The sequence below is a fragment of the Magallana gigas genome, chromosome 8, assembly GCF_963853765.1.
Source record: "Magallana gigas chromosome 8, xbMagGiga1.1, whole genome shotgun sequence".
Lineage (NCBI taxonomy): Eukaryota > Metazoa > Mollusca > Bivalvia > Ostreida > Ostreidae > Magallana > Magallana gigas.
This window is the reverse complement of record NC_088860.1, coordinates 45374041-45393254: the sequence shown is the minus strand read 5'-3', so window position 1 is coordinate 45393254 and position 19214 is coordinate 45374041. Positions and strand designations below refer to the sequence as shown.

Genomic DNA, 19214 nt, shown 5'->3' with positions numbered 1-19214 from the left:
AGAAAGGAAAAATATTTTGTAATGCAATGCAGAAGAAAAGTTGTTTAAATTAATGTTTTTAACAATATTCAACCTTTGAATTTTCGTTAAACGGCCCCTATAAGGAGATAAAGGATCGGCCCCTAAAACATTCTTTTTCATATATCTTCTGAACGGTTACGAAGAACAAGGTACATTTTGCACCAAAATCGGCCCAGTTCCGAAATCAAATGAAGATATTAGTGAATAATGTCTAGGATTTCCGTGTTTTAAATCAGTTTATATTTTTTAGATATCTCAAGCGATTCTCCTTATACAACTCTCTAAACTTACTATGTCTGATGACGAAAACAACGCTCACGACGTCATGACGTCAACTTGACGTTATCAGATTTCAATGTAATAACATCTGTACTGCGTGAAAAATTGTAGATTAATTAATCAATTTTATGCCGCTATTGTGTTTTTTCTATCTATGTAACTCTATGTGTATTGTGTTTTTTCTATCTATGTAACTCTATGTGTTCTACTCTTAACCTTTCAGTTACTTGATAAATTGATAATCAACTTTTGATTTGATATTAGTTTTATATAGGGTCTTCATGGTGACACATTCCGACAAATGAAAAACGGTTCAAACAAAAACGCAATTGGTAAAACATCTACCGGTACATGTATAGGAAACATTGTTCTTCTCCATTTTCCTGACACTCAATTCAATTATGTAATACAATACCTGTTTATCTTTTACTTCATAATATATAAATATTAGGTATATACATGTATGTTTATGTACATACATGTACAGTATATATACACATACATAATACCTAAGATTGTAGGCGACGTCATTGAATTTATGAATCAAGATATTATAATTTTTGTATAATTAGAATGATAATTCTTATTTTTCTCTGTAACTACCTACTATCAAAAAAGTACCAACATGAAAATAACCCTCTCCCTCTTTCTCATCGAATATATTTAAACATATTGTCAAGGAAACACTTTTTGCTAAGCACGTTGCTATATATTTTTTTCCCTCACACTCTCTCCGTAAAACTTCTCAAACACTATAGTACTCTCTCTCTCTCTCTCCCTCCCCCCCTCTCTCTCTCTCTCTCTCTCTCTCTCTCTCTCTCAATTCAAATGGAAACAAATATAAAACACAATCATTTTGTTCATATTATTCCTCTTCATTTCCGACAAGACTGTCTTCTTCACTATCAGAATTATCCACAGGCAACGCTGCAGCGTCATCAACGTAGCTGCACCAATTGCGTACACCAATGTTTTGAATGTCTTTGTATTTTGCATATGACAAAAACCATATTACACTTGTGATGTGGGCGCACATACCCACAACTCTAGATCCTACTTTGCATTTGCAGAACCATGACTTAATGCTCATCTCATCAAAACCAATCCACAACATATATTTCTTTGCTGAGATATGTCTGCTTTGAAGTTTGGCGCATAGGATACCATCATGGTCATTGTTGACAAGAATTTCATAGTTACCATCTTTATCAACGTGTTCTTGGGCATAAGACTTAGCTAGCTTTATTTGGTATACCCCCATCGTTAACTCTCGTATTTCTTCTTCTGAAAGTTGAGGAAATACAATACTTGCATCGCTGGAGTCGATCTTCTGCCATCTTATTTCCCGTTTGTCCAGACCTATTGTTTAAATATCCACGTTAACATATATATCAAAATTAATTGTAATCATTTTATAAATTCATATCAAGTATGACAAAAAAAATATTCTTCAGATGTTGTAACAATCTAAACAAAATGACCCTAATGTAATGATTTTATGTCGAGTATTTTTAGCAAATTACCGTTTCCTTCTACATATTCTTTAAGTACATTTGCTTCCTTTGAAAGAAAACGCATCTTTGCAGCAGTAGATAGGTCACTCTCAACTGCTACACTAACATCATGCCTGAATTTATTACATATGGCACTTATGATGCGAACATAGTCTCCGATGTGTGGAATCTGACTATTAGGAATTGTCCGATCTAAGTAGTTCCAGGTCTTGAGCCTACCATTCACACTTTCCACAACCCATCGCAGCTACAATAAATCAAAATGTAGATTTTGATTGATTTACAATAATTTTTAGTAACTAGGAAATTATTCTTATCATAAGTTTAGTCAACATACAATTGAAATATTGTTTTTAAAATTTACACTTAAAATACATGTTCATACATGTTTTTTTAATCCTAATTTTCAACAGTCATCTTACTTTTGTAACTAGACGTGTTGCATTAGACTCTTCTGTTGAGTGTTGTTTTGCTCCACGTGTTAAGAAGGAAGGCATTTCAATGTGGATTCCAATGTCACTCAGTAGAGCTTCTGCATCCCTAAACCCTCTATCGACTATGAATATGTCGTCTTCCTGTATCCAGTCCTTAATTTCTTCTACGTTCGTTTCTATCATATGCGTCAAAATCTTTGCATCCGAATTCTTAGAGTCAGCCAGGTATGGACCCAGTACGGAAACAATGTACCCCGATGTTGTGACCACTATCATGGGTTTAACCAACGGCCTATGTTTATGAGTACTGTATGATCTTCTTGAGAATGAAAAATTGCCACTTTTCTGCAGGTAAATATACGTCCCATCAAGTACTAGTATTACTGGATTTTCAGCTACATTGCAGAGTAGTTCTTTAGCTAATGGACGGGTGTGGTTTTCTTTAACGTCTTCCCTAGTAATGTGGGGAAATCCCAAATGATGGGGAACAAAGTTTGACATTAGAGCATGTTTTGCTGTCAGTACCGCACGCCTTACCTATGAAAGATAATACAGTAATATATTGTCGTTCTTTAACAAAATATCTTAGTTAACAATGGATATTTTATGTAAAAGAACTTACCTGCCATTTCTGCAAGCCAAAGAGGGTTCCGAGTAAGTGATTACTCATTCCACAACGCAGTTTTGTCAAAAGAATCGCAATACAAGTCCTTGCACTTCTGGTCTTCGATGCTCTGATGTCAACATCTTTCAGGTATGAGAGCAATTCTTCAAACTGGTCCTTCGTCAACCCAGTAAGGTTATAATAGTCTTCATTATCCATGCTATTGGGATTGTCAAAGTTAAGTCTAGTATTTTCATTCCGTAGAGCAAAGTCTCTGGTTTGTTGAAGCAATTCCACAGTCGCTGTTCTGTTGATATTTGTGTCAGGGTTAGTTTGCTGCATCTTTTGTAGAGCATCGACAGTAAACTCATTGTCTGCAATATGTTTTGGGCAACACCTCGAACCGGCAGGAACAAACATTTCTTTCCGTATGAAGGCTCTGACGCGGGCATACTGAGTCACAACAATGAGCTTTGGACCAGGTTTTTTGCATATAACACAGTTTGCATGACTCTTCGACGTACTAGGAATGCTTAGTGTAATAGAGGGTGGACTAGCACAGCCGGATGTTTTCATTCTCTTGCATGGTTCACTTGGACCTGAAGTATCAGATTTACTTTCTTGCGTTGCAAATGATTGAGTTTCACAGATATATCTGCATTTCCTGCAAAGAACATCTTCATTTGTTGTCTTCTGTAAAAACTTTTTTTCTATTATTGAAGCATGCTGACTTTTAATTTTGTATCTGTCATTTGGTGTTGTCCTTTTGTTACATAGAAGACATGAATATGATTTTGGTCCTGTTCCTGGCATGCTGCATATATCAGACAAAAACCCTTTAAATTTCAAAAGAAAACATTTTAAATAAATTATATAGTGCAGTAACCACAATAACTTAAAACCGATCACCACCACCACCAGAAATATTGTTTCACCCCATTACATGTACACCGACCGTATATACAGTTTAAATATGTGTGTGCATGTGTAAGATAAGAGATGTTTTGCCCCCTCCCCCCCCCCCACCCCTTTTCCCAGTAAAATATTTTAATCGGCTGCTTTACTTTTCATCTTTTTATCAAATTATTCTCTCTCTCTCTCTCTCTCTCTCTCTCTCTCTCTCTCTCTCTCTCTCTCTCTCTCTCTCTCTTTACATTGTTGCTGTCTCTCTGAATTTTTTGAGCACTGACACATAAATGTATAAGAAAGTCGTATATAATATTAAAGATACATTAATATAAATACTAATGATATATTATTACGATCTTGAATTAACAAAAAAATGACGAAAATTGAAAAAAAAACCTGAAGGAACGGACCTTTAAAGAAAAGTCATATCTAAATATAGACACATTACGTAGGCGACTATATCTACTTGGTGGGCATGTTCCGTATGTAGACAAAACACACACATAATATCACGGACTGCACGAAGTAATCATGATGATGTCAGACGAAAAGTCTCACAGGAGACGATTTGCATTGGCTGTTTCTTCTAGCTAACGTACTTATGTACATTAACAGTAATTTAGTGATTTTTACTTATTTTTCATAATCAATTTATTAATTAGTTGAAAGAGAGATATTGATATAAACAATAAAATGCTTTATTTGATGATGCATGCGGGTTATAAAGGTAGCGATCAATGCAGGAAAAAATTACATAACCTGCGTATGTATTTTTTCTGCAATGTCGCTACCTTCATATCCCGAATGAATCCCCAAAGAAAGCATTTTATTATTTAAATGAACGATTTTTTGCCAAAAACTTGATTTTTAAAAAATATGCCTCCTGAAATCAAAAATCGGAAATGGCAGTTTTCAAGAAATTGTCTTACTCTAAACGTTAAGATTAAATTAATCTTGTTTCAAGGATGCAGTTTTTCACAACAATGAGGATTTCCATTTTATAAGGCGTGGAATCTGCCACATTTGTCTGTGTAACCATTTTCAAATCTATATTTTTGGTCTTATATAAGTTAGTACAAACTTTTCAGATAAAATTTTACACTGCTTTTTATACAACGCTGTGTGCAATATAAATTTAAAATCAAATTCTGAAACTTTGATTTTTCAATTTTATCTGCAACTCCTATATGGAAAATAAGCATAGGAACTGCAACGCCCTTTTTTAAGACTGCTATAAGGCAGTCTAAAGTTATAAAATTTTCTCTTAGTTTGTAAACTCTACAAAATCGGGTCACTTGTTTTGTAATTTTTGTAAGTGTCTTAATTAGTCAAAAACTTCATTATTACACTTATGCTAATTCATCAGAAAGAATACCTGCATTATATCAATGTAGATAAATAAATAAAAATGCGCATTACAGAGAAGATTTTAGAGTTACCTCTCTTGTCCCTTTTGTAAACAAAAGGGGAAATAATTCTAACTCAAATCCCTGTTGTAAACACTGGAGTTACTCTGCAAAGTGAATTGTTTCTAATGGTCGATTAAGGTAATGATGAATGATTTAATGTTTTTTATTGTATGCTATTAAAGATAATCAAATGTGAGATGGCACTTTGATGACACTGGTTTAATTTTGGACTTTATATTAAGTTTTATGATGATTAAATTTAATCCAATTTTCCTCTGTTATAAAGTTCATAACACTTTTCAATTTCATGAAAATTTTATAGTATTATGCCAATAAAAGTTTAGGCCTACATCAAAGTGAAAAAGGGTATGCAGTGTAAGTGGATTACGGTATGCTTTACAGTATTACTATAGAAGTATGTTGCTTAGATTATTATGCAACAGAAACAAAGCATCTTGATTAGCTCAGAAAATTAAGCACATTCTGTAGAAAATTCTTAAAATTTTAATTCATACGACTCCAGCACTACATTGCACTGACATGACATCGCTAACCACTCAGCTATCGAGTCACTTAATTACTACACACTGGATAAATATAATTTTACAGTCAATTATGATACCCAATGAAATTAAGTTTATTCACTCTATATACCTTAATTCTCTTAAAATATCTGTGAACAAATAATAAAGTTACGGTCAATGTTTAGTTTAACTTATTTTGAATATCATTGTTCCCCGTACGTAACTCCCACATCCAATGACGTCATATTATACAGATTATGTACATATTGTGAGACGTATCAGGCGACAAAAAATGTTACTATAAAGAAATCTTAGCAGCATGAACGAAAGAATAGCTATATTAAAGGCTTTATATGTAATTTTGTAATTATATATTAAATAGTTACCTAAATTGCAGCTTGCAGACAGTCCATCATCTGTTGTCACGGACGCATTTGTATATAGCAAAACAAACCAAACTGGTGTTATTGAAAAACCCGTAAAAGAAATTAAATTTCCAAGAGCAACGAGGTTCTTGTTGTAATGGAATGTATGTTGATAAATTAAAATTTTACAAATTATTTTTATATTTATTAATTTTTAAAACTATAAGGACGATAAAACTCTCGAAATAAGAACAACATACGCGTTATAGTGTATTCCGGAATAATCAAAACTTAATTTTTAACGATGGCCGCAGCAAACGCGATTGACGGGATGGTTATAAATCAAAACATTATAGTTGTATGAATAACATATATAAGTTTCATGAATCGCGTTCGATGCGACCATAGTAAAAACTGTGATCAAATTCCGAAAAACTGCGATATTTAGAGAAAATATTGGTACATGGTAAGGTTTTGGAATCTACGTAGTATATGTGTGACGTTTTGGCGCCATTTTAATACCGTATTTTGATAGACTCAAAGGTGTAGAAAAAAACGAGCACTATAGAGCTGCTGATGTCGGCGTTTATTTTTTTCATTTTTACTAGGCCGATATAGGTAACAACCGTACTTTGTTCTTTCTAAACACATGTTGAACAAAATGTGTTAAGAATTATATGAACTTTCATTTTATATCAGGAAAAAGGGGCTGGCCCCTAAAGTAAGTGGACCAAAGGGCTCTAATGTCTTTAACCTGTAGCACTTTACTGAGAGATATTTTTTGAAAGGTTATAGAATATGTTTATCTCAGAGTTATGTATCCAAGCGATACAATGGATTTGTACTTTTTCCATATCATGTTTTGCTGTCGAAAATCAAAGTCGATGATGTCTTATTTCCTTCTAAAAATCGTACGGAAGACCTCCTCGTTGCTCGCAACGAGATCGTGTCTAGTTCTTCTTCTTATTCTTCTTATTAAGGTCTTCCGTTTCCAACGGAAGACCTTATTGTTATTCTTCGGTTTCTTTTTCCCTATTATTTTTATTCTTTTTTTTTCTTCCCATTTTTGTGCACGCGATTTCTCAGAAACGGCTCAACCGATCTCCATCAAATTTTCAGATGTGATAGATAATGGTCTGAACCTGATAGCAAATTTTTTGCATTGATGACGTCACATCCGTTTATGAGATATTGAGATTTTTCTAATTTTTATATGGGTATTTTGTCTGCGGCCGTTCTCCTAAACTATAAGAGATTTTGAGCTCAAATTTCTACGGTTGCTAAAGGAAAGATTGAACTTTTGCATGATTGTTGTTTTGTATGTTTAGCACTATTGGCGCCAAAGCTCGCTATGGCTCGAAAATTGACATTAAAAAAGCATCGATAATTTTTGTGTTTTTCTCTCTTTTTCTCTTTTCTGGAAAATATTTTGTTAAAACATGTAATGTAAAAAAAGTTTATTTTTACAAGATCTTTCAGCTGATATCAAGAAAAAGGGGCTGGCCCCTCAAATTAGGGACCTAGAGGGCTCTAAAGTCTTTTACCCGTAACTCTTTACCGAGGGATATTTTGTAATAGATTATAGAAGCAAATATGTTTATTTTAATGTTATGTATTCAAGCAATGTAATGATTTTATTATGTGTTACGTAATTAAGGGGTTTTAGGGGCCAAAAGTCCAAAATTTCGATCACCCATATCTCAGAAAGGAAAAATATTCTGAAATGCAGTACAGAAGAAAAGTTTTTCAAAATGATGTTCTTAACATAATGCAATCGTCAAAATTTCGTTAAACGGCCCCTAAAAGGAGATAAGGGAACGGCCCCTAAAACCTTCTTTCTCATATATCTCCAGAACGGTAACGAATTTCTAAACACTTGTTTAACAAATTTTGTGTAGAATTGAATGACCTTTTATTTGATATCAAGAAAAAGGGGCTGGCCCCTCAAATTAGGGGACCAAAGGGCTCTAAAGTATTTAATATGTAGCCCTTTACTGACATATTTTGTGAAATGTAATAGAAGCAAATGTGTTTATCTCAATGTTATATATGTAATGATTTTATTATGTGTTACGTAATTAAGGGGTTTTAGGGGGCCAAAAGTCCAAAATTTCGATCACCCATATCTCAGAAAGGAAAACTATTTTGTAATGCAGTACAGAAGAAAAGTTGTTCAAAATGATGTTCTCAACAAAATGCAACCTTCAAAAATTCGTTAAACGGCCCCTATAAAGAGTTATGGGATCGGCCCCTAAAACTTTCTTTCTCATATATCTCCAGAACGGTAACGAATTTCTAAACACTTGTTGAACAAAATTTGTTTAGAATTAAATATTCTTTCATTTAATATCAAGAAAAAAGGACTGGCCCCTAAAATTAGGGTACCAAAGGGCTCGAAAGTCTTTTATCTATAACCCTTTATTGAGCGGTATTTTGTGAAATGTTATAGAAGCAAATGTGTTTATCCTGCAGTTATGTATCAAAGCAATGTATTGGTTTTGTCATGTGTTTTGAAATAAGGGGTTTTTAGGGGCCAAAAGTCCAAAATTTTGATCACCCATATCTCAGAAAGGAAAAATATTTTGAAATGCAGTACAGAAGAAAAGTTGTTTAAAATGATGTTCTTAACAATATACAACCTTCAAAATTTCGTTAAACGGCCCCTATAAAGAAATAAGGGATCGGCCCCTAAAACCTTCTTTCTCATATATCTCTAGAACGGTAACGAATTTCTAAATACTTGTTGACAAAATGTGTTCAGAATTAAATGTCCTTTCATTTGAATCCATAAAAAGGGGCTTTTCCCTAAAATTAGGGGACTAAAGTGCTCTAAAGTCTTTTATCTATAACCCTTTATTGAGGGATATTTTGTGAAATGTTATAGAAGCAAATGTGTTTATCTTATAGTTATGTATCAAAGCAATGTAATGATTTTATCATGTGTTACGTAATTAAGGGTTTTTAGGGGCCAGAAGTCCAAAATTTTGATCACCCATATCTCAGAAAGGAAATATATTTTGTAATGCAGTACAGAAGAAAAGTTGTTTAAAATGATGTTCTCAACAAAATGCAACCTTCAAAATTTTGTTAAACGGCCCCTTAAGGGAGATAAGGGATCGGCCCCTAAATCCTTATTTCTCATATATCTCCAGAACAGTAACGAATATCTAAACACTTGTTGACAAAATGTGTTCAGAATTAAATGTCCTTTCATTTGAATCCAAAAAAAAAGGACTTGCCCCTTAAATTAGGGGATCAAAGAGCTCTAAAATCTTTTATCTATGGCCCTTTAATGAGAGCCATTTTGTGAAAGGTTATTAAAGCTAGATTAGGTATAATACGTTTATATATCCTAACAATATAATGATTTTCTCTTGCGTTACCCAATCAGGGTTTTTAGGGACCAGAGGTAAACAAGTTTGATCTTTTCTACTTAATTGAAAGAAATGCAAGTATTTAAAAAAGCAAGAAAACTTATAAAAAGCAATACAATAAAGCATAAGTACTTCACTCCTTTTTCCATAACATGTTTTGTTGTCGAAAATCAAAGTCGATGATGTCTTATTTCATTCTAAAAATCGAACGGAAGACCTCCTCGTTGCTCGCAACGAGATCGTGTCTAGTTAAGGTCTTCCGTTTCCAACGGAAGACCTTATTGTTATTGCTTTGTTTCTTTTTCCCTTTTATTAGGGTTTTCCGTTTTCAACGGAAAACCCTTTTGTTATTCTACGGTTTCTTTTTCTTTATTATTATACTTTTTTTTCTTTTTCTGACTTTTTTGGAGCGTTATTTCTCAGAAACTATTCAACCGATTTACACCAAATTTTTAGGAGTTATAAAGCATCAATGTCGCTACTGATTATTAAAATTTAAAATGATTACGTCACTTCCGGTTTCAGATATGGACGATATTGTAAATTTTTAAGGGTCATTTTGTCCACGCATCTCCTCTGAAACTAATCATGATAAAAGCTTGAAATTTGCAGGGATTGTAGATGAATGTCTGTAGATTTCCCTCCATGCTTCCAATTGCGAAAAATGCGCAAGGCCTAGAAGCTCGCCTGAACCTGAAAATTAGCACCATATTTTTTCACAAAATTTTCGCACATTTTCCGTAATATCTTTTGACGTATAAATATTTTGTTAAAACATGTAATGTAAAAGCTGTTTCAATTTGCACGGGCTTTTATTTGATATCAAGAAAAAGGGGCTGGCCCCTCAAATTAGGGGCCAAGAGGGCTCTAAAGTCTATTTGCAATAACTTTTTAGTGAACAATAATTTGTTATCAATTATAGAAGCAAAAATGTTCATTGTACAGCTGTTTATCTATACAGTGCCATACTTAAGTCATATATTACGTAATAAGGGGTTTCAAGGGGCCAGAAGTTCAAAACTTTGATCGTTAATATCTGAAAAAGGAGAAATATTTTGAAAAGCAATGTAGAACAAAAGTTATTCAAAATAATGTTTTGTACAATATGCTACCTTAAATGTTTTTGTTTATGACCCCATTTAGGAGTTAAAGGGTCGGCCCCTAAAACACATTTGTACAGATATCTCAAGAACGGTAAACATTTTGTGAACACTTGTAAAACAAAATATGTTTATATTTACAAGACCTTTCATTTGATGTCAAGAAAAAGGGGCTGGCTCCTCAAATTAGGGGTCAAGAGGGCTCTAATGTCTTCTTACAATAACTCATTACTGAACAATATTTTGTTATTAATTATAGAAGCAAAAATGTTCATTGTACAGCTTTTAATCTATACATTACCATACCTAAGTCATATATTACGTCATTAGGGGTTTCAAGGGGCCAGAACTCAAAACTCTGATCATTAATATCTGAAAATGGAGAACTATTTTTAAAAGCAATGTAGAACAAAAGTTCTTCAAAATAATGTTCTTAACAATATGATACCAAAAATTTTGTTGTAAGTGGCCCCGGTAAGGGGTTAAAGGGTCGGCCCCTAAAATGCATTTGTACAGATATCTCGAGAACGGTTTACAATTCATGAACACTTGTAGAACAAAATATGTTTATATTAGCGAGACCTTTTATTTGATATCAAGAAAAAGGGGCTGACCCCTCAAATTAGGGGCCAGAAGGGCTACTAAGTCTTTTCATAATAACTCTTTTCTGACCAATAATTTGATAATAATCATCAAGCAGCAAAGAAGCTTTTATTAAGCTTAATTTAAAACCGAAACCCGTTTTAAAATCGGACGATGCATTACAGAGATATCGGGGTTAAAAAATTATTTTTTTCCGGAAATTTTGATTCCGCGTCCTTGGTTTAAAAAATAGCGTTATGTTTAAAGTAAAATTAACTCGTACCAAAAATAATTGTTAAGTCGTACTTCAACACATTCGGATTTTTTTTGTTAAGTCGTTCTTGAAATCGGAAAGGTGATTGTTAAGTCGTACTAAAAATCATTCGTATTTTGTTAAGTCGTACCAGGAATAATTCGATTTTTTTTCATCTTTTATATTTAAGTTACTCTTGTTATTGGTTTAAGAGCTCTGCTTCTTACAGGAACTTCCAGCTTTACTTCCGACATTAACGGAAGACCCTACTCGTTGCTTTGCAACGAGCTTTGCTCTAGTTTTTTTTTTTTTTCTTACGCTTTTTTGTACAAGCGATTTTTTGAAAACGACTTGACCGATTTTCGTGAAAATTGCAGATCTTGTAGATATTGATAAAAACCTTATATATAATTTTTTATTTTAATGACGTCATTTCCGTTCGGGAGATATTGACGTTTTAGTGATTTTTAGAGGGTCATTTTGTCCTGCTATCTCCTCGTAACCGAAAAAAGATATTGAATTTAAATTTTCAGGGATTGTAGACAAAAGATTGTAGATGTGTTTAAAGGCATTTGTGGTTGTCTGGCTTCAAAGGCGTCGAAGCTCGCCTGGACCCGAAATTCGAGTTTAAAAAAACGACGTAATTTTTAATGATTTTCGTTCTTTATCTCCTTTCCTGAAAATATTTTACCATAACATATAGAGCAAATAAAATTTATATTTACAGGATCTTCCGTTTGATAACAAAAAAAAGGGGCTGGTCCCTTAAATAAGGGGCCAAAAGGGCTCTAAAGTCTTTCTCCCATAGCACTTTACTCAGAAATATTTTGTAATATGTTTAAGAAGCAAAAATGTTCATCTTTTACTAATAAAACTATACATTATAAATTTTTTATTATGCGTTACGTAATTAGGGGTTTTAAGGGGCCAAAAATCCAAAACTTCGATCGAATATATCTCAAAAAGGACAAATATTTTGAAAACTAATATAGAATAAAAGATGCTTAGAATGATGTTTTAAACAATATTCAATCATAAAATTTTCGTTATCTGGCCCCAATAAGGAGATTAGGGGTCGGCCCCTAAAATGGCCTTTCCCAGATAGCTCTTAAACGGCAAAGAATTTCTAAACACTTGTTGAACAAAATATGTTTAATATCAAAAGAACTTTCGTATGATGCCAAGAAAAAGGGGCTGGCCCTTCAATTTAGGGGCCAAAAGGGCTCTAAAGTCTTTCTTCTATAGCACTTTACTGAGAAATGTTTTGTAATATGTTTAAGAAGCAAAAATGTTTATCTTTCACTAATAAAACTATACATTATAAAAATTTTATTATGCGTTACGTAATTGGGGGTGCTAAGGGGCCAAAAGTCCAAAATTTCGATCGAATATATCTCAAAAAGGACAAATATTTTAAAAAGCAATATAGAATAAAAGATGCTTAGAATGATGTTTTAAACAATATTCAATCATAAAAGTTTCGTTATCTGACCCCAATAAGGAGATTAGGGGTCGGCCCCTTAAATATCATATCCCAGATAGCTCAAATACGGCAAAGAATTTCTAAACACTTGTTGTACAAAATGTTTAATATCAAAAGAACTTTCGTATGATGCCAAGAAAAAGGGGCTGGCCCTTCAATTTAGGGGCCAAAAGGGCTCTAAAGTCTGTCTTCCATAGCACTTTACTGAGAAATATTTTGTTATATGTTTAAGAAGCAAAAATGTTCATCTTTTACTAATTAAACTATACATTATAAATTTTTTATTATGCGTTACGTAATTAGGGGTTTTAAGGGGCCAGAAGTCCAAAACTTCGATCGAATATATCTCAAAAAGGACAAATATTTTGAAAAGCAATATAGAATAAAAGATGTTTAGAATGATGTTTTAAACAATATTCAATCATAAAATTTTCGTTATCTGGCCCAAATAAGGAGATTAGGGGTCGGCCCCTAAAATGCCATATCCCAGATAGCTCAAAAACGGCAAAGAAAGTCTTTCTTCCATAGCACTTTACTGAAAAATGTTTTGTTATATGTTTAGGAAGCAAAAATGTTCATCTCACATTTATTTAACAACATATTATAATTATTTTATCATGTGTTCCGTATTAAGGGGTTTTAATGGGTTTTAAGGGGCCAGAAGTACCAAACTTTGATAACATACCTCAAACAGAACAAATATTTTAAAAAACATTATTTTGAAAATCAATATAGAATAAAATGCTGAGAATGATGTTCCTAATAAAATTCAACCATCAATTTTTTTGTTGCCCCAATAAGGAGATAAAGGGTCAAATATCAAAGTCAAGGTCATATAACCTTCAAAAAATCGCACGGAAGACCTCCTCGTTGCTCGCAACGAGATCGTGTCTAGTTCTTCTTATTAGGGTCTTCCGTTTCCAACGGAAGACCCTCTTGTTATTCTACGGTTTCTTTCTATTATTATTATTCTTAACATTCTTTTTCTGCCTTCTTTAAAGCTTTATTTCTCGAAAACTATTCGCCCGATTTGCACAAAATTTTCCGGACTTATAGGACATCGGAGGGGATAAATGTTTTTAGTTAAATTTTTTGCTGACGTCACTTCCGGTTTCAGATATTGACGATTTTATAAATTTTTAAGGGTCATTTTGTCCATGCATCTCCTCCGAAACTAATCAAGATAGAAGCTTGAAATTTTCAGGGATTGTAGATGAATGTATGTAGATGTACCCCCATGCTTCCAATGATGAAAATTACTAAAGGCCTCAAAGCTCGCCTGGACCTGAAAATTGACACCAAATGTTTTCACGAAATTTTTGCACATTTTTTGTGAAATCTTTTGATGTACAAATATTTTTATAAAACATGTAATGCAAAAGTTGTTTCAAATTACACGGGCTTTCATTTGATATCAAGAAAAAGGGGCTGGCCCCTCAAATTAGGGGCCAAGAGGGCTGTAAAGTCTTCTTACAAGAACTCTTTACTGAATAATAATTTGTTAATAATTATAGAAGCAAAAATGTTCATTGTACAGCTGTTTATCTATACAGTACCATACTTAAGTCATATGTTACGTAATTAGGGGTTTCAAGGGGCCAGAAATTCAAAATTCCGATCATTAATATATGAAAAAGGAGAAATATTTTGAAAAGCATTGAAGAACAAAAGTTGCTTAAAATAATGTTCTGTACAATATGCCACCTTTAATTTTTTTTGTTCATGGCCCCATTTAGGAGATAAAGGGTCGGCCCTTAAAAAACACATTTGTAAAGATATCCTAAGAACGGTTAACATTTCGTGAACACTTGTTTAACAAAATATTTTTATATTTGCAAGACCTTTCATTTGATATCAAGAAAAAGGGGCTGGCCCCGCCAATTAGGGGTCAAGAGGAGTCTTAAATCTTCTTACAAGAACTCTTTACTGAACAATTATTTGTTATTAATTATAGAAGCAAAAATGTTCATTGTACAGCTGTTTATCTATACAGTATCATACCTAAGTCATATATTACGTAATCATGGGTTTCAAGGGGCCAGAATTCAAAACTTTGATCATTAATATCTGTGAAAAAGGAGAAATATTTTTTAAAGCAATGTAGAACAAAAGTTGTTCAAAATAATGTTCTGAACAATATGATACCATAAATTTTGTTGTTAGTGGCCCCGGTAAAGAGTTAAAGGGTCGGCCCCTAAAATACAGTTGTTTAGATATCTCGATAACGGTTAACCATTCGTGAACATTTGTAGAACAAAATATGTTTATATTAGCGAGACCTTTTATTTGATATCAAGAAAAAGGGGCTGACCCCTCAAATTAGGGGCCAGAAGGGCTATTAAGTCTTTTTTATAATAACTCTTTTCTGACTAATAATTTGATATAAATCATCAAGTAAAAAAGGAGCTTTTATTAATCTTAATTTAAAACTGAAATCCGTTTTAAAATCGGACGATGCATTACAAAAATATTGGGATTTAAAAATTGAGTTTTCCGGAAATTTTGATTCCAGGTTCTTGGTTAAGAAAATAGTGTTATGTTAAAAGTTAAATTAACTCGTGCCTAAAATGATTCGGAAATTGTTAATTCGTACTTGAAGACATTCGGGACTTTGTTTTTATTAAGTCGTTCTAGAAATTGTTAAGGTTTTTGTTAATTCGTTCTTGAAATCATTCAGACATTGTTAGGTCGTTCTAAGAATTATTCGATTTTTAAAAAAATATTTTTTTCATTTTCTTTGTAGTTGGTTTTAGAACTCTGCTTAATACAGGAACTTCTATCTTTACTCTCGACACCACCGGAAGACCTTGTCGTTGCTTTGCAACGAGCTTTGCTCTAGTTCTTCTTATTCTTCTTCATCCAAATTTGTCCAAGCCGTAACTTAAATACCCTTTGACATTAAGACTTCAAACTTAGAACATAGGTAGATGGTATTGAGAAGGAGTGCACGCCACCAAAATTTTTGACCTTGACCTATTTTCTTTTTCAAGGTCAAGCGTTTTATAAAAAATAGAGTTTGGACTATAACACAAGATTCCTTAAACATACAAACTTTTAACTTGTATCATAGATAGATGGTATATAGTCCAGTTGAACCTTACCAAAATTTTTGACCTTGACCTTAAAATTTTATTTCAAGGTCAAATCAGAAAAAACTTCATTGTTCACCTCCTATATATTCTTTGACAGAAGGACTTCAAACTTTACACAAAGAACAATTATAATACACTGAGGTGTACTATTGATAAATATTTGACCTTGACCTTGTTTTACTCAAGGTCAACTTGAGAAAAAATAATTAAATTTTGTCTGGGTGGTACCTTAGATACCTTTTGACATTAAGACTTCAAACTTGGAACATAGGTAGATGGTATTAAGAAAAAGTGCAGGCTATCAAAATTTTTGACCTTGACCCTTTTATTTTCTTCAAGGTCAAGCGTTTTATAAAAAATATAGTCCGGACCATAACACAAGACTCCTTAATCATACAATCTTTTAACTTGTATCATACATAGATGGTATATAGTCCAGTTCAACCTTACCAAAATTTTTGACCTTGACCTAAAAATTATATTTCAAGGTCAAATTAGAAAAAACTTCATTGTTCACCTCCTAAATATTCTTTGACAGAAGGACCTCAAACTTTACACAAAGAACAATTATAATACACTGAGGTGTACTATTGATAGATATTTGACCTTGACCTTGTTTTACTCAAGGTCAACTTGAGAAAAAATAATTAAATTTTGTCTGGGTGATAACTTAGATACCTTTTGACATTAAGACTTCAAACTTGGAACGTAGGTAGATGGTATTAAGAAGAAGTGCACGCCATCAAAATTTTTGACCTTGACTTATTATCTTCTTCAAGGTCAAGCGTTTTATAAAATATATAGTCCGGACCATAACACAAGACTCCTTAATTATACAATCTTTTAACTTGTATCATACATAGATGGTAAATAGTCCAGTTCAACCTTACCAAAATTTTTGACCTTGACCTAAAAATTATATTTCAAGGTCAAATTAGAAAAAACTTCATTGTTCACCTCCTAAATATTCTTTGACAGAAGGACTTCAAACTTTACACAAAGATTAATTATAATACACTGAGGTGTACTATTGATTAATATTTGACCTTGACTTTGTTTTACTCAAGGTCAAATTAAAAATAATTAAATTTTGTCTGGGTGGTAACTTGGATAGCTTTTGACATTAAGGCTTCAAACTTGGAACATAGGTAGATGGTATTGAGAAGGAGTGCACGCCTCCATAATTTTTGACCTTGACCAATCTTGTGTCTCAAGTTAATTCATTTTCTAAACTGTATCATATATGGATGATATCTAACATATAGCTGACTTCATTCTTTTTCACTTATTAAATTTGCCCCATATTACAATCCTTTGGGAGAAGGGGAGACATGTGTTTTTTTGTATAAAAAAACAATACCCACTAGTTACAGTCATGTTTCTTTTAATGTGACAGCTCCATATGATTGGTGAGGGGAGGAGTAGAGGAGCTTGCCTAGAGGCAACACTGTTAAAAGTCCTTCATGCCAGAGGTAAGTACATGTACACAGTGGCTATTATCCCTAGCAACATCATCTGATGGTAACTGTCACAAATGTGAACGAGACTCTGATCATGGTATTACTTGTTTATGGAAACATGGGCCCCTCTAGAAACTAAATCTTGATTTTTCAGATCAAATGCTTCCTCGGTATGGTTTATTTTTAAATAAACAGTAGAAATAAATTGGAAGTGAAGTTAATTAAAAAAAATTTGTTGAATTTTAATCGAATTGTTGAAGTTTAAAAAGAAAGCATGCCTGCCTCATAATATTAGAATTTTTTTTCATGAGAAACTGAAGATATTTTTTTTTCACCAGAATTGTATGAAAAATTGCTGATTTTTGTGGGTAATTTTAGCTCCCACCCAGATAATAGGGATGAGTGCGACTCTGAACAACATCGGTGACTTGCTGTCCTTCCTGAAGGCCGATATCTTCTCCAGCGACTTCCGACCGGTAAGGACTAGACAGATCTACTATCTGTACTATGTGTAGAGAGATGTGTGGCAGCTTTGTGATATTGTGACTGGCAGTTTATTAAAATATTTCCATTTTCTGATGAATTGTTGGTTTGTTTGAGTCATTACATATAGTATATACATGTATACAGATATTTTGTATAGTAACTAGATTCCTTATTTTACCCGAGTACCTAATTCCACGATTCAACTGTTATTTCATTAACGCACCAAAATATACATGTAAAACCGCCATTGCTGAATTTTTATCATAGTTTCCTTTACTTTACATCTGTCCAAAAAATAAAAGTGAGATTTTAAAATCCGTTGGATGCTCTTCTCACGATTTTAATAGATAGATAGTAATTCCTCGTATATTATTCAGAATCAACAGTACCGGTATTCACTGAATATACTGTGGATCCATTAGATTTCATGGTAGTTCAATTTTCGTGGAATTTATTGGTACCTCTCAACCATGAATTAACATCCTCCACAAATGAATAAATAAGGGATATAAAGTCATATTTCCTTTTGTAGGTTTTAGAAAGTACACAAAATCAAGTCCCCGTGAACCTATAAAATGTCAGCAGTCCACGTAAAGTGGCCCCCAGGAATTTTAATGATTCCATAGTATATATTAAGTATCAAGTATCTATGTAAACATGTAAAGTTATCCACAGGCTAGACAAGTTCAGTATTATACTTACAGGTGAAGCTTACAGAGTACGTCAAACTACAGGACAATATATTTGAAGTACAGAAAGGTGTAACTCTACAAGACAGCTTGGATCATCAGAGGACCGTTACATTTGAGGTTTGATGATTTGTTTTGATTAAATGGAAATAACGATATCAATATAAATTTTGAGATTTCAATATTTACTACTAACATTATCATCAATAAACTTTTAAAGGATTTAAAAATCATTTCAACTGCAGTATTATAAACTTTTTTTTTTTTATTAAATTGGAAATTAAACTAAATAACAGATACGTAAATATTGGGAATTAGGGAAGCAAATAACTTTAAACTGGTTCAGTCCAGCATCAGTTAAGTGTCTGAGATTGTGTTTTTGTCCAGTACAGTCCAGAGATGGCAAAGGTAGACCCTGACCACCTGCTGGGACTCGTTACCGAGGTGATTCCTCAACACTCCTGTCTGATCTTCTGCCCCACAAAGAAAAACTGTGAGAATGTGGCCCTCATGCTGAGTAAGCTGATGGCCAAGCACAGAAGGTGAGTGACCGCTCTCATCTCACCTTGTACTCCACCAAAAATCCAGAGGGTTGGATGTTTGTGGCCATCTTAATTCTATATTAATTTCTTTTAG

At 33.1% G+C, this 19214-nt stretch overlaps 2 protein-coding genes across 7 annotated transcripts in view; one reads left to right on the top strand and one right to left on the bottom strand.

The window, feature by feature from the left end:
* LOC105326570 (helicase POLQ-like) overlaps nucleotides 1-19214 on the top strand; it is a 51869-nt gene that overhangs the window by 24499 nt on the left and 8156 nt on the right. For all 5 annotated transcript variants that reach the window (XM_066068672.1, XM_066068670.1, XM_066068671.1 and 2 more), the window contains 4 exons: nucleotides 17340-17415; nucleotides 17782-17879; nucleotides 18594-18698; nucleotides 18966-19120. In XM_066068672.1, coding sequence (XP_065924744.1) covers nucleotides 17340-17415; nucleotides 17782-17879; nucleotides 18594-18698; nucleotides 18966-19120 — 434 coding nt within the window. The remainder of the gene's footprint in view (nucleotides 1-17339; nucleotides 17416-17781; nucleotides 17880-18593; nucleotides 18699-18965; nucleotides 19121-19214) is intronic.
* On the bottom strand, nucleotides 483-6622 carry LOC136270936 (uncharacterized). Of its 2 annotated transcripts, XM_066069950.1 has the most exons (5): nucleotides 6081-6622; nucleotides 2871-3688; nucleotides 2237-2785; nucleotides 1824-2061; nucleotides 483-1659 (listed from the first exon to the last, which is right to left on the bottom strand). In XM_066069950.1, exons 2-5 carry the CDS (start codon nucleotides 3663-3665, stop codon nucleotides 1166-1168), a joined length of 2076 nt encoding a protein of 691 aa, XP_065926022.1. In that variant the 5' UTR covers nucleotides 3666-3688; nucleotides 6081-6622; the 3' UTR covers nucleotides 483-1165. The 2 variants fall into 2 exon arrangements, with proteins under 2 accessions (XP_065926022.1, XP_065926021.1); XM_066069949.1 differs by lacking the exon at nucleotides 6081-6622 and having other exon boundaries at nucleotides 2871-3806.

Excerpts from the sequence above, each read along its gene's own strand:
- LOC136270936 (XM_066069950.1), bottom strand. The coding sequence starts at position 3,665 with ATGCCAGGAACAGGACCAAAATCATATTCATGTCTTCTATGTAACAAA. Across the intron at positions 2,786-2,870 it reads TTGGCTTGCAGAAATGGCAG|GTAAGGCGTGCGGTACTGAC; the intron begins GTAAGTTCTTTT and ends TATCTTTCATAG. Across the intron at positions 1,660-1,823 it reads AGAATATGTAGAAGGAAACG|GTCTGGACAAACGGGAAATA; the intron begins GTAATTTGCTAA and ends TTTAAACAATAG.